The sequence below is a fragment of the Pristiophorus japonicus genome, chromosome 13 (genome assembly GCF_044704955.1).
Source record: "Pristiophorus japonicus isolate sPriJap1 chromosome 13, sPriJap1.hap1, whole genome shotgun sequence".
NCBI lineage: Eukaryota > Metazoa > Chordata > Chondrichthyes > Pristiophoridae > Pristiophorus > Pristiophorus japonicus.
The window spans coordinates 196,299,681-196,312,965 of record NC_091989.1 but is presented as its reverse complement, the minus strand read 5'-3'; the positions used below and the strand labels follow the sequence as shown (position 1 = coordinate 196,312,965).

The window sequence follows — 13,285 nt, the reverse complement described above, 5'->3', positions numbered from 1 at the left end:
CCAGTAACTAGTGGGGTGCCGCAGGGATCAGTGCTGGGACCCCAACTATTTACAATCTATATTAACGACTTGGAAGAAGGGGCTGAGTGTAACGTAGCCCAGTTTTCTGACGATACAAAGATGGGAGGAAAAGCAATGTGTGAGGAGGGCACAAAAAATCTACAAAAGGACATAGATAGGCTAAGTGAATGGGCAAAAATTTGGCCGATGGGGTATAATGTTGGAAAGTGTGAGGTCATGCACTTTGGCAGAAAAAAAATCAAAGAGCAAGTTATTATTTAAATTGAGAAAAATTGCAAAGTGCCGCAGTACAGCAGGACCTGGGGGTACTTGTGCATGAAACACAAAAGAATAGAATGCAGGTACAGCAAGTGATCAGGAAGGCAAATGGTATCTTGGCCTTTATTGCAAAGAGGATGGAGTATAAAAGCAGGGAAGTCTTGCTAGTTATACAGGGTATTGGTGAGGCCACACCTGGAATACTGAGTTTTGGTTTCCATATTTACGAAAGGATATACTTGCTTTGGAGGCAGTTCAGAGAAGGTTCACTAGGTTGATTCCGAGGATGAGGGGGTTGACTTATGAGGAAAGGTTGAGTAGGTTGGACTTCTACTCATTGGAATTCAGAAGAATGAGAGGTGATCTTATCGAAACGTATATGATTATGTGGATGCAGAGAGGATGTTTCCATTGATGGGGGAGACTAGAACTAGAGGGCATAATCTTAGAATAAGGGGCCGCCCATTTAAAACAGAGATGAGGAGAAATTTCTTCTCTCGGAGGGTTGTAAATCTGTGGAATTCGCTGCCTCAGAGAGCTGTGGAAGCTGGGACATTGAATAAATTTAAGACAGAAATAGACAGTTTCTTAAACGATAAGGGGATAAGGGGTTATGGGAAGCGGGCGGGGAAGTGGAGCTGAGTCCATGATCAGATCAGCCATGATCTTATTGAATGGCGGAGCAGGCTCGAGGGGCCGTATGGCCGACTCCTGCTCCTATTTCTTATGTTCTTATGTACATTCATCTAAATTAAGCGCCATTTACCAATGTGTGGCCCACTTCCCTTGAACATCTAAATGTCTTGGGATTTGATTGCACTCCTCTTCCGTCTTAACCCTTGCTCACATTTTGGTGTTACCTGCAAACTTACTGACCATACACACAACACCACCGTCCAGGTCATGAATGAAGGCGGTGAAGAGCAGTGGGCCTGGGACTGAGCCCTGGGGGTCACCACGAGTAACATGTCTTCAAGCTGCAATACATCCGTTAACTGGCTGCGGGATTGGAACCAATTCCGAATGCAGCGTTTCACACTTTTACTGATGCCACAAGATTCTATCTTGTAAAGTAACCTAGTGTGAGGAACCTTATCAAAGGCTTTCTGAACCACCAGGTAGACAATGTCGACCGGATTTCCCTCTTCCACGATCCAAGTGACTTCCTCAAAAAACCCTATAGCATTTCTTCAGCACGACCTAGATTTTCAGAAGTCGTGTTGTCAATTCAGCTCAAACAAAACCAGTGACAGAGTCTTGCATTGAAGGGAAGGGAGAATTAATATTAATTTAATGGAGAGAGTTCTCGATAGATTAATGGAGAGCTCACATAAAAAGTAAAAACAGATCAAGAAATTGGACACAGACATCATAATAATCGCTAATGCTTCAAATATCTCTTTTGCTGACAAATGCCTTAGTCCAGGCAGTTAGAACACTGTCAGACCTGGAACTGGACACCAGATGGCTGACCAGTGGATAAAGTGCTACACCCTCGACCACAGAACGGGACTGGAAACACATCCTCTCCACTGGAAAAGGACCGACACAATTCCTCCTGTCTCCGATCGTCCATCCTTTCCCATTAATGTTATTAACCTGCTATCCAACCCCGACCGGCCGTGATGGATAAGGTTCAGTCTGAGCTGGGATTTGAGTGAGTTTTGGACCCTCAGCATGCTGTGATGTGACAGGAATGCAGCAAGGTCCCGGAAACTGGTACATGGAGGAAGGCGCCCGCCTATTTGCTGGGCGGCGGGTAGAAGCAGTTGAGAAGGTCTTCCTTGTTTACTTTCCCCATGTGGTTGCGAGGAATCTCCTCCATGAGGATGAGCTCTGTGGGGAGACTGTACATAGCCATGTGATCCCTGTAATCAAAATACAATCGGCAATCCGTTACATTGGCAACTCAACACACACCGCCCGCACCCACACACCGCCCACACTCACACACCACCCACACACCGCCCGCACTCACACACTGCCCACACCCACACACTACCCGCACTCACACACCACCCACACACTGCCCACACCCTGCCCACACACTGCCCACACCCACACACTGCCCGCACTCACACACTGCCCGCACTCACACATCGCCCGCACTCACACATCGCCCGCACTCACACAGCGCCCGCACTCACACAGCGCCCGCACTCACACACCGCCCGCACCCACACACTGCCCGCACACTGCCCACACTCACACACCGCCCACACCCAGACACCGCCCGCACTCACACACTGCCCACACCCAGACACCGCCCACACTCACACACTGCCCACACCCACACACTGCCCACACCCAGACACTGCCCGCACTTACACACTGCCCACACCCACACACATCGCCCACACCCACACACTGCCCACACCCACACAATGCGGGGGCTAGACAGTCTGGTGGCAGGGGACTGAAAGACTGTCGTTACTGCCACCAGCCCCCATCAGAGAAAGGAGAACCTCAGCCTCTTGGTGAGCACTGAAACTGAAGCTCAGTGTCTCCCAGACCCTCCCTCTTACCTGGCCCATTCTTTCAGCTCCTTCAGCGACAGCGAACGTCCTTCTTGTAGTTGGACAACTGCCACCACCTTCTGACCCCAGGTCATATCAGAGGCACCGATAACTGCAACATCTGAAATGGCAAATAGTGTGTGAGTGAGCAGGGCTGTGTGTGTGTGTGTGTGTGAGAGAGTGAGCAGGGCTGTGTGTGTGTGTGTGTGTGTGTGTGCGCGTGTGTGAGAGAGTGAGCAGGGCTGTGTGTGTGTGTGTGAGAGAGTGTGAGCAGGGCTGTGTGTGTGTGTGTGTGTGTGTGTGAGAGAGTGTGAGCAGGGCTTTGTGTGTGTGTGAGAGAGTGTGAGCAGGGCTTTGTGTGTGTGAGAGAGAGTGTGAGCAGGGCTCTGTGTGTGTGTGAGTGAGAGAGAGAGAGCAGGGCTGTGTGTGTGAGAGAGTGAGCAGGGCTGTGTGTGTGTGTGTGTGTGAGAGAGAGTGAGCAGGGCTGTATATGTGAGTGAGAGAGAGTGAGCAGGGTTGTGTGTGTGTGAGAGAGTGAGCAGGGCTGTGTGCGTGTATGTGTGAGAGAGCAGGTCTGTGTGTGTGTGAGTGAGCAGGGCTATGTGTGTGTGTATGTGTGTGTGAGAGCAGGGCTCAGTGTGTGTGTGTGTGTGAGAGAGAGAGAGAGAGCAGGTCTGTGTGTGTGAGAGAGAGAGCAGGGCTCTGTGTGTGTGTGAGAGAGAGAGAGCAGGGCTGTGTGAGAGAGGAGGGCTGTGTGTGTATGTGTGAGAGAGAGAGAGAGAGAAAGCAGGGCTGTGTGTATGTGTGAGCACTGCTGTGAGAGTGAGTCGGGCTGTGTGTGTGTGTGAGAGAGTGAGCAAGGCTGACACACTGGTTAACAGTGACAGAGTTGGCGTGACCAGGCTGACACACCGGAACGGGTAACTTAAAATACAGAAGATCGCTCCGGTTGAAAAGGTTTGCATTTTAATCAGAGGATTCTAACCTGCAATATCAGGGTGTCCCAGGAGGTGGCGCTCAACGTCCAGCGCGCTGATCTTGTATCCTCCGCTCTTAATGATGTCGACAGAGGTGCGGCCCAGGATCCAGTAAACACCATCCCTGTACCTCACCGTGTCCCCTGCACAACACAAACACAAACCCAAGTCACAGTCACTGCACTGGACTGCAGCAAAGTGCACATGCCTGTGTGAGTGTGCAGAGTTTGCAGGAGCTGCGAATGCCTGGTCTATCTCCGTGTGCATGAAGTGCTGAGCTCCCGTGTTCGATGTGAGGAGATATTGGAGGGAACGGGCAGTGAGACTGTCCTCATATCCTCTGCGGGACATGCTGCTGGGTTCTGTTCTCTCAGTTGTCACAAGCTGTTTGTTTTCATCACTTTTGCATGAGAATCACGAAAAAAAGTTTATTAAAATTGGTCACTTGATTAAAGAGGTGGGTTAAAGCTGAGAGAGAACATAAAGTCTGTCCCTTTCTGATACATCGATTCCCCTCATCCCTTCTTTCCATCCTCCCCCCCGCCCCAATCCCTTCCCTCGATTCCCCCGATCCCTTCCCTCCATCCCCTCACCCTCAATCCCTTCCCTCCATTCCCCTCGATCCCTCTCACCATCCCTTCTCTACTTAACCCTCAACCAAGGGACACTGGGATAGACCCCGGGACACTGGGATAGACCCTGGGATAGATCCCAGGACACTGGGGCAGACACTGCGCCAGACCCCGGGACACTGGGACAGACCCCGGGACACTGGGACAGACCCCGGGACACTGGGGCAGACACTGCGCCAGACACCGGGACACTGGGACAGACACTGGGACAGACCCCGGGACACTGGGATAGACACCGGGACACTGGGACAGACACTGGGACAGACCCCGGGACACTGGGACAGACCCCGGGACACTGGGACAGACACTGGGATAGACCCCGGGACACTGGGATAGACAGTGGGATAGATCCCAGGACACTGGGGCAGACACTGCGCCAGACCCCGGGACACTGGGACAGACCCCGGGACACTGGGATAGACACCGGGACACTGGGACAGACACTGGGACAGACACTGGGATAGACCCCGGGACACTGGGATAGACACTGGGATAGATCCCAGGACACTGGGGCAGACACTGCGCCAGACACCGGGACACTGGGACAGACACTGGGACAGACCCCGGGACACTGGGATAGACACCGGGACACTGGGACAGACACTGGGACAGACCCCGGGACACTGGGACAGACCCCGGGACACTGGGACAGAGATGCAGCACAGGATACTCTGGGATTATCACAGAATAAGCATATCCTGGCACAAGACAATTTGGCGGGGTGTGTGAAACAGCTTGGAGCCTGGGTACCTGGATTTATACACCTGGCGAGATGACAAGTGGATGCAGTTGAAAGCAGAGCCACAGGTTAATGGGTGAGACCCCAACAATCAAAGCAGCCCAATATCAAAGGTTACAGGACAGTAAATGGTGGAAACCATCTTGCTCTCCTCCCCAAACCACGGAACAGCAAACCCCAGGGAGCGCCCAGCCAGGCTGATTGCACCGGCTGCCTGTGCATTCGATGCTGACACTGTGCGTAGAATTCTCTAATCAGAGGAAACTCAAAGGAGGATGGGTCACCTAGTCCATTGAAATAAATGTCATTAGAAAGCAGCTGGAGGCTGCAAATTGATATTTTCTTAAGCGCAGCTCGCGAGCTGGGTTTTAATATATTCCAAGTGCCATATTATAAATGACCCCTGTCCAGATATATCCAACATATCCAACTTGCAACATCTCTGCAGCAGATTAATCAAACCCTTACTTCAGCACAAGAGTTGCTGCTAGCTCTGAGATCGGAGCTGGTCAGCAGTGTACAGGCTGCTGTTAACCATCTGAGGAGAGGAGCCACAATGTTTGCCAATCCCTTTCCTCCATTCCCCTCGATCCCTCTCACCATCCCTTCTCTACTTATCCCTCAACCAAGGGACACTGGGATAGACCCCAGGACACTGGGACAGCTCCCGTTGCATAACACCATGTATTCAGAGCAGGGGATTATTATGTGAGGTCACTATTAAATCACCAGGAAAAGATTAGGACCCCACGATACAAGAGAAGCCACTGCCTCGTCTATCCTGCATTAAGACAGCATTCCCAACTCATCCGGACAGGGAATGACAGCGTTCCCAACTCATCTGGGACAGAGAATCTTAGCTTCCCGAACAATACTGACTGGAGGGAAGTATGCAGTGGGGGTCCCTTGGGGTGCGTTATTAAGTCTGTTGCTTATCTTGTTGTAGATAAAGGACCTAGACTTGGGTATATGGAGTACATTTGATGTTTGCAGATGACAGAAAACTTGTCAATGTGGTAAATAGTGAGCAGGATAGGAGTAAACTTCACGAGGACATCGGCAGACTGGAGAAATGGGCAGACACGTGGCAGATGCAATTTAATGCGATGTGTGAAGTGGTGTACTTTTGGAGGAATAACATGGAGAGGCAGTATAATCTAAATGGTACTATTTGGGGCGGTCGGGGCCGGGTGGGGGGGCTGCAAGAGCAGAGGGACCTGGGCGTGCATATTCACAAATCTTTGAAGGTGGCGGGGCAAGTAGATAAGACGGGTGAGAAAGTATATGGGATACTTGGCTTTGTAAATAGAGCCATTGAGTATAAAAACAAGGAATCTTGCTAAATCTTTACAAATCACTGGTTCGGCCTCAGTTGGAATATTGCGTCCAATTCTGGGAACCTCACTTTAGGAAGGCTGTCAAGGCCCTGCGGACAGTACAGAGGAGATTTACCAGGATGATACCAGGGGTGAGGGAGATTGGAGGAACTGGGATTGTTCTCCTTAGAGCAGCGAAGGTTAAGGGGAGACCTATGAGAGGTTTAGAACAAGTCGGGAGAAACTGCTCCTCTGGCACGTGGGTCAGTAACCAGAGGTCACAGATTAAAAATAATTGGCAAAAGAACTGAGAGGGGAAATGAGACATTTTTTCACACAGGGTTGTTAAGATCTGGAGCACATGTATTGAGAGAGGGTTAATTTTCAGAGTTATGGGGAAAAAGCTGGGATGTGGGACGAAATTGAATAGCTCTTTCCAAGAGCCAGCACGGGCGTGATGGGCCGATGGCCTCCTTCTTTGCTGTAAGATTCTATGATTCTAATCCAGACAGGAAATCTCCACTTTCCAAACAATCCGGTCTGGGAATCGCAGCTTCCCAAACGATCCCCACAGGGTTTGAGAAGTCTACCTTGCTTCCGCTGAGCAAGAGGCCTGAAAATTATGCCCCGCATCCCAGAATGATATATCACAGGAGGTCGTCATTCAGTCCATCGTGCCTGTGCCGGCTCTTTGGTTGAGCTGTCCAATTAGTCCCACTCCCCCCTGCTCTTTCCCCACATTTGTCCCCTGCAGGTATTGTCGCCGAGAGCATGCAGAAAGCAAGCGCAGGCAGCGGGAGGAGCGTGCGGCAAACCAGACTCCCCACCCACCCTTTCCCTCAACCACTGTCTGTCCCACCTGTGACAGAGACTGTAATTGCCGTATTGGACTGTACAGTCACCTAAGGACTCACTTTTAGAGTGGAAGCAAGTCTTCCTCGATTTCGAGGGACTGTCTATGATGATAATTTATCCAATTCGTTATAATTGAATCTGCTTCCACCGCCCTTTCAGGCAGTGCATTCCAGGTCATAACATCTCTTAACCTCATCTAAACTCGCAACAAACCATGTCTCAAAATCCCGTGGTAAATTCCCTCAATCTCGCGTTAGATTCCTATGTTGTAGTTACTATCTGCAACGCTCCGTCCCTGATGCCACCTTGTATGAAGTCCCACCAATGTACCGCAGTGCCATTCTGCACCACACTATTCCCCCATGTGTGTTTGATTAACTCCGATAACAATGCAGACAGCCTGACGAAAGGTGCCTGGGTAACTTGCTGGGAGCAGGATGCAGGGTGCCTTGTTAATTACTTCCCCAACATACGGTTTAGTTATCGTGGCTGCTGGATCATTCAAAACAAAAGAGGCTTCATTAGCGAGCTACCAGTGAAGCAGAAAAATATCTGTCAAACGAGGGAAAGAACTGGATGAGGCACAGGGAGGGAGGTGCGGACTGGTGAAACATCCCTCAAACAAACTGTGATGGGCTCGAGGGCAGCAGGGTGCATTAAAGATCATTATTCCTTTATGGTACTAATTACCCTCACAGAATGTGCAGCACATTTGAAGCCCTCTCGCTAACATTCGGGTGACCATCACTTATGCCTGTCCCATGTGAAGCAGAGGTCCGTAAGGTCACCTAAATGATGTTTAGATTTGGGATGAAACCGATCCTGTATGAAAATGTCCGGCTACTGCAAAATATGTCAGTCTAAAGTGTCAGCTGTGGCTCAGTGGGTAGCACTCTCGCCTCTGAGTCAGAAGATGTGTGTGTTCAAGTCGCACTCCAGACACTTGAGCAAAAAAAAAATCTCAGCTGACATTCTAGTGCAGTGCTGAGGGAGCGCTGCACTGTCAGAGGTGCCATCTTTCAGATGGGACATTAAACCGAGGCCCCGTCTGCCCTCTCAGGTGGACGTAAAAGATCCCACGTCATCACTATTTCGAAGAAAAGCAGGGGCGTTATCCCCGGTGTCCTGCCCAATATTTCTCCCCCAATCAACATCACTAAAACAGATTATCTGGTCATTAGCACATTGCTGTTTGTGGGAGCTTGCTATGCGCAAATTGGTTGCCGCGTTTTCCACATTATAACAGTGACTACACTTCAAAAAGTACTTCATTGGCTGTAAAACGCTTTGAGACATCCGATGGTCATGAAAGGCACTTTCTTTTAGCCAAGTTGGCCATGAATATTTCTCGGTGTGGGATACAGCATTCTAAAGGGCATTGCAGCCAATGAGTGCACAGCAGGACCCAACGAACTGCATTGAGATATATGAGCGTGTAATCGGATTTGCTGGTGTTGCCGTTAGTTACGGGATGAATATTGCCCGGGACTCTGGGAGGCCTCCTTGCTCTTCCACAAACATGCGATCTTATACATCCACTTTAACCTGTCACCCAAAACATGGCCCTTCCAACAATGCAAGGTTCCCTCAGCACTGCACTGAAGACTCAGCCTAGGTTAGGATGTTTGGTGCCTGTGCTGTATCCAGGGCTGTGAATATTGGCCAAGTCCTCAGTATGAGATTTTGAGCTGCAAGCTGTACATTGCACCAAAATCACAAACAGCAAGCGGTGTAAGGCTGGGCCGAATGGCCTCCTTCTGTGCTGAAACATTCCGATTCTATTCTACCGCACAGCTTATCTGCCCTGTAGTCAGCTCACTGTCCACTCAAACCTATCGTCAGTCACTGATCAGCTTCAGTGGTGTCTCATACAACAGACATAAACTGGTACACGCCTCTCCCCATTAAAAGGATCAAATACAGACTGGTACACTCCTCTCCCCATTAACAGGATCAGACACAGACTGGCACTTTCCTCTCCCCATTAACAGGATCAGACACAGACTGGTACACTCCTCTCCCCATTAACAGGATCAGACACAGACTGGCACTCTCCTCTCCCCATTAACAGGATCAAATACAGACTGGCACTCTCCTCTCCCCATTAACAGGATCAGACACAGACTGGCATTACTCTTCCGACAATAACATCATTGACTGCAACTGAGCAGGAGAGTGGAACAAGAATCCATTATTCCATCTGTGTCTAGGATTTTATCAACTGATACAATAAATGATTGTGTTGGCGACTGAAACAATTGATTCACCAGGACATGTGCAGGAGAGAATAAGAGTTAAATAATTTGGCTGTGATCAGGTAAGTTGTGGTGTTTAATGCTCGGGCTTTTAAACGGTCGAAGGAGGCTCAACAATACTTGAAGTGCCGTAACTTGCAGGGCTACGGACCAAGAGCTGGAAAGTGCGATTAGGCTCTTTGTCGGCCGGCGCGGATACAATGGGCCGAAATAGCCTCCTTCTGTGCTTTAAGTTTCTATGATTCCTTTGTTAGCTCTAGACTTGACTATTCCAATGCACTCCTGGCTGGCCTCCCACATTCTACCCTATGTAAACTAGAGGTGATCCAAATCTCGGCTTCCCATGTCCTAAATTGCACCAAGGTCCGCTCACCCATCACCCCTGAGCTCGCTGACCTACATTGGCTTCCGGTTAAGCAACGCCTCGATTTCAAAATTCTCATCCTTGTTTACAAATCCCTCCATGGCCTCGCCCCTCCCTATCTCTGTAATCTCCTCCAGCCACACAACCCCCCCCCCACCCCCCGAGATATCTGCACTCCTCTAATTCTGCCCTCTTGAGCAACCCTGATTATAATTGCTCAACCATTGGTGGGCGTGCCTTTTGTTGTCTAGGCCCCAAGCTCTGGAACTCCCTCTCTAAACCTCTCCGCCTCTCTACCTCTCTTTCCTCCTTCAAGACTCTTCTTAAAATTTGAACAAGCCTTTGGTCACCTGTGCTAATTTCTCCTTATGCGGCTCGGTGTCAAATTTTTTATCTCATAACACTCCTACGAAGCGCCTTGGAATGTTTCACTACGTTAAAGGCGCTATATAAATACAAGTTGTTGTTATTGTTGTTGATTCTATGAACAGTTTTGAGTTCCTGGAAAACGGTGAGACTAGAAGAGATGGGTCAAAGATTAAATATAAGTTGGGGTTACTGTTACCGAACTCAAAGGCAAACAGCTCTGATAGGCACGATGGCAGCTTTCACTTGCAACATGTCTTTGGTCTAGCAGTAAAAGCCCCGAGTGTCAGCCCTGCCTATAGTTAACACAACTCCCATTAAGGGGCAGTCATTAAAGTGGTTCCACTCACTCTCAATCCATTGCTTCAAGCCCCACTCTAGGAATTACTACCTGATATAGGCTGACTGCGCTGAGGGAGCGCCGCACTATCAGAGGGGCAATACTGAGGGAGTGCTGCATTGTGGGTGGGGCAGTACTGAGGGAGCGGCGCACTGTCGGAGGGGCAGTACTGAGGGAGCGCCACAATGTCAGAGGGGGAATACTGAGGGAGTGCTGCACTGTGGGAGGGGCAGTACTGAGGGAACGCCGCACTGTCGGAGGGGCAGTACTGAGAGTGCGCCGCTCTGTCGGAGGGGCAGTACTGAGGGAGCGCCGCACTGTCGGAGGGGCAGTACTGAGGGAGCACCGCACTGTCGGAGGGGCAGTATTGAGGGAGCGCCGCACTGTCGGAGGGGCAGTACTGAGGGAGCGCCGCACTGTCGGAGGGGCAGTACTGAGGGAGCGCCGCACTGTCGGAGGGCAGTATTGAGGGAGCGCCGCACTGTCGGAGGGGCAGTACTGAGGGAGCGCCGCACTGTCGGAGGGGCAGTATTGAGGGAGCCCCGCACTGTCGGAGGGGCAGTATTGAGGGAGCCCCGCACTGTCGGAGGGGCAGACAGGCGGGGTGGGCGAGCGGGGCAGTGCAGTGCAGACTCACATTGCCGATCCTGCAGCCTGGTGCAAGGATGCCTGTGCGGATTGTGAGGGTTCCCTTGGTCCCGTGAATCTCACCAAGTGTTTGGAACGGTGCCAATGACAAGCTTCTGCATATTTTATGTTGTGGGCTATATCTGACTGTAAGACATCACTGAGTGCTGCATCAACGGAACCCATCTGCTCGCATGAATCATGCACTTCATTTCAGTTTATTAGCTGGAATAAATCATAAATATTTCATTATACATCACCCCGACCGATTGCTGAGAAACACACTCCATTAATACATCTCGGCACCACTCAGCCAGCCGTGGGCCAGGCTATTAAGCAAGATTGATACAGTGAACAAACAGAGATCCTTAGAACCTTTCTGCTCTAGTTGCACCTACAGTGACTGATGCACTCCAACTGTGCAGAACCCCACACTGCAGGAGCAGCAGGGGGAGGGGGAGCATGGGGAGGGGCAGCAGGGGACGGGGGGAGGGGGAGCGTAGGAAGAAGAGGGGGAGGGGAGGAGAAGGAGTAGGACGGGGAGGGGTGGGGGGGAAAGGAGAGGGAGGAGGGAGAGGGGAAGTGTAGCAGAGGGAGAGCGGAGGAGGATGAGGAGAGGAGGATGATGGGGAGTGTGGCGGGGGGGGGGAGTGGGAGGAGGAGGTGGTGGGGATGAGGGGGAGCGGGATGGGAGGAGAGGGAGGTGGTGCCATTGGCTCAGGTGCCTCACTACATCACGTCAGTGAAATGAGGCGTAAAGTCTGACAACTGACACCCACAGAGCTTCTAAAACTCACACACACATACCTGTGGTTTATATCACATTTTATCAAATTAAATGAACAGAGGGTGAAAAATTATAGATCATTTCTAAATGCGCAAAATTATTTTTGAATATTTTTCCAATGCAGAACTGCGTCCCCAAGACTGTGTCTGAGACTGCGTGTGACACTGCGTCCCTGAGACTGTGTCTGAGATTGCGTCTGAGACTTCGTTCCCAAGACTGCGTCCCCGAGACTGTGTCTGAGACTGTGTCCCTGAGACTGCGTCCCCGAGACTGCGTCTGAGACTGTGTCCCTGACACTGCGTCCCCGAGGCTGCATCTGACACTGCGTCACCGACACTGCGTCCCCGAGACTGTGTCTGAGACTGCGTCCCCGAGACTGTCTGACACTGCGTCCCCGACACTGCGTCCCCGAGACTGTCTGAGACTGCGTCCCCGAGACTGCATCTGAGACTGCGTCCCCGACACTGCGTCTGAGACTGCGTCCCCGAGACTGCGTCTGAGACTGCGTCTGAGACTGCGTCCCCGAGACTATGTCTGAGACTGCGTCCCTGAGATTGCGTCTCTGAGACTGCGTCCCCGAGACTGCGTCTGAGACTGCGTCCCCGAGACTGTGTCTGAGACTGCGTCCCCGAGACTGTCTGACACTGCGTCCCCGACACTACGTCCCCGAGACTGCATCTGAGACTGCGTCCCCGAGACTGCGTCTGAGACTGCGTCCCCGAGACTGTCTGACACTGCGTCCCCGAGACTGTCTGACACTGCGTCCCCGACACTGCGTCCCCGAGACTGCGTCTGAGACTGCGTCCCCGAGACTGCGTCCCCGAGACTGTGTCTGAGACTGCGTCCGAGACTGCGTCCCCGAAACTGCGTCTGAGACTGCGTCCCCGAGACTGCGTCTGAGACTGCGTCCCCGAGACTGCGTCCCCGAGACTGTGTCTGAGACTGCGTCCCCGAGACTGCGTCTGAGACTGCGTCCCTGAGATTGCGTCTGAGACTGCGTCCCCGAGACTGTGTCTGAGACTGCGTCCCTGAGACTGCATGAGACTGCGTCCCCGAGACTGCGTCCCCGAGACTGCTTCTGAGACTGCGTCCCCGAGACTGTGTCTGAGACTGCGTCCCCGAGACTGTGTCTGAGACTGCGTCCCCGAGACTGTGTCTGAGACTGTGTCCCTGACACTGCATCTCCGAGACTGCATCTGACAATGCGTCCCTGAGACTGAGTCTGAGACTGC

The 13,285-nt window shown here is 51.5% G+C and overlaps 1 protein-coding gene across 2 annotated transcripts in view; it reads right to left on the bottom strand.

The window, feature by feature from the left end:
- Positions 1-1,541: 1,541 nt before the first annotated feature.
- Positions 1,542-13,285, bottom strand: part of acsf3 (acyl-CoA synthetase family member 3) — a 103,456-nt gene continuing 91,712 nt past the window's right edge. For both annotated transcript variants that reach the window (XM_070898361.1, XM_070898362.1), the window contains exons 8-10: positions 3,781-3,915; positions 2,805-2,916; positions 1,542-2,147 (exon numbers count right to left, since the gene is read on the bottom strand). In XM_070898361.1, coding sequence (XP_070754462.1) covers positions 2,021-2,147; positions 2,805-2,916; positions 3,781-3,915 — 374 coding nt within the window. In that variant the 3' untranslated portion in view covers positions 1,542-2,020. The remainder of the gene's footprint in view (positions 2,148-2,804; positions 2,917-3,780; positions 3,916-13,285) is intronic.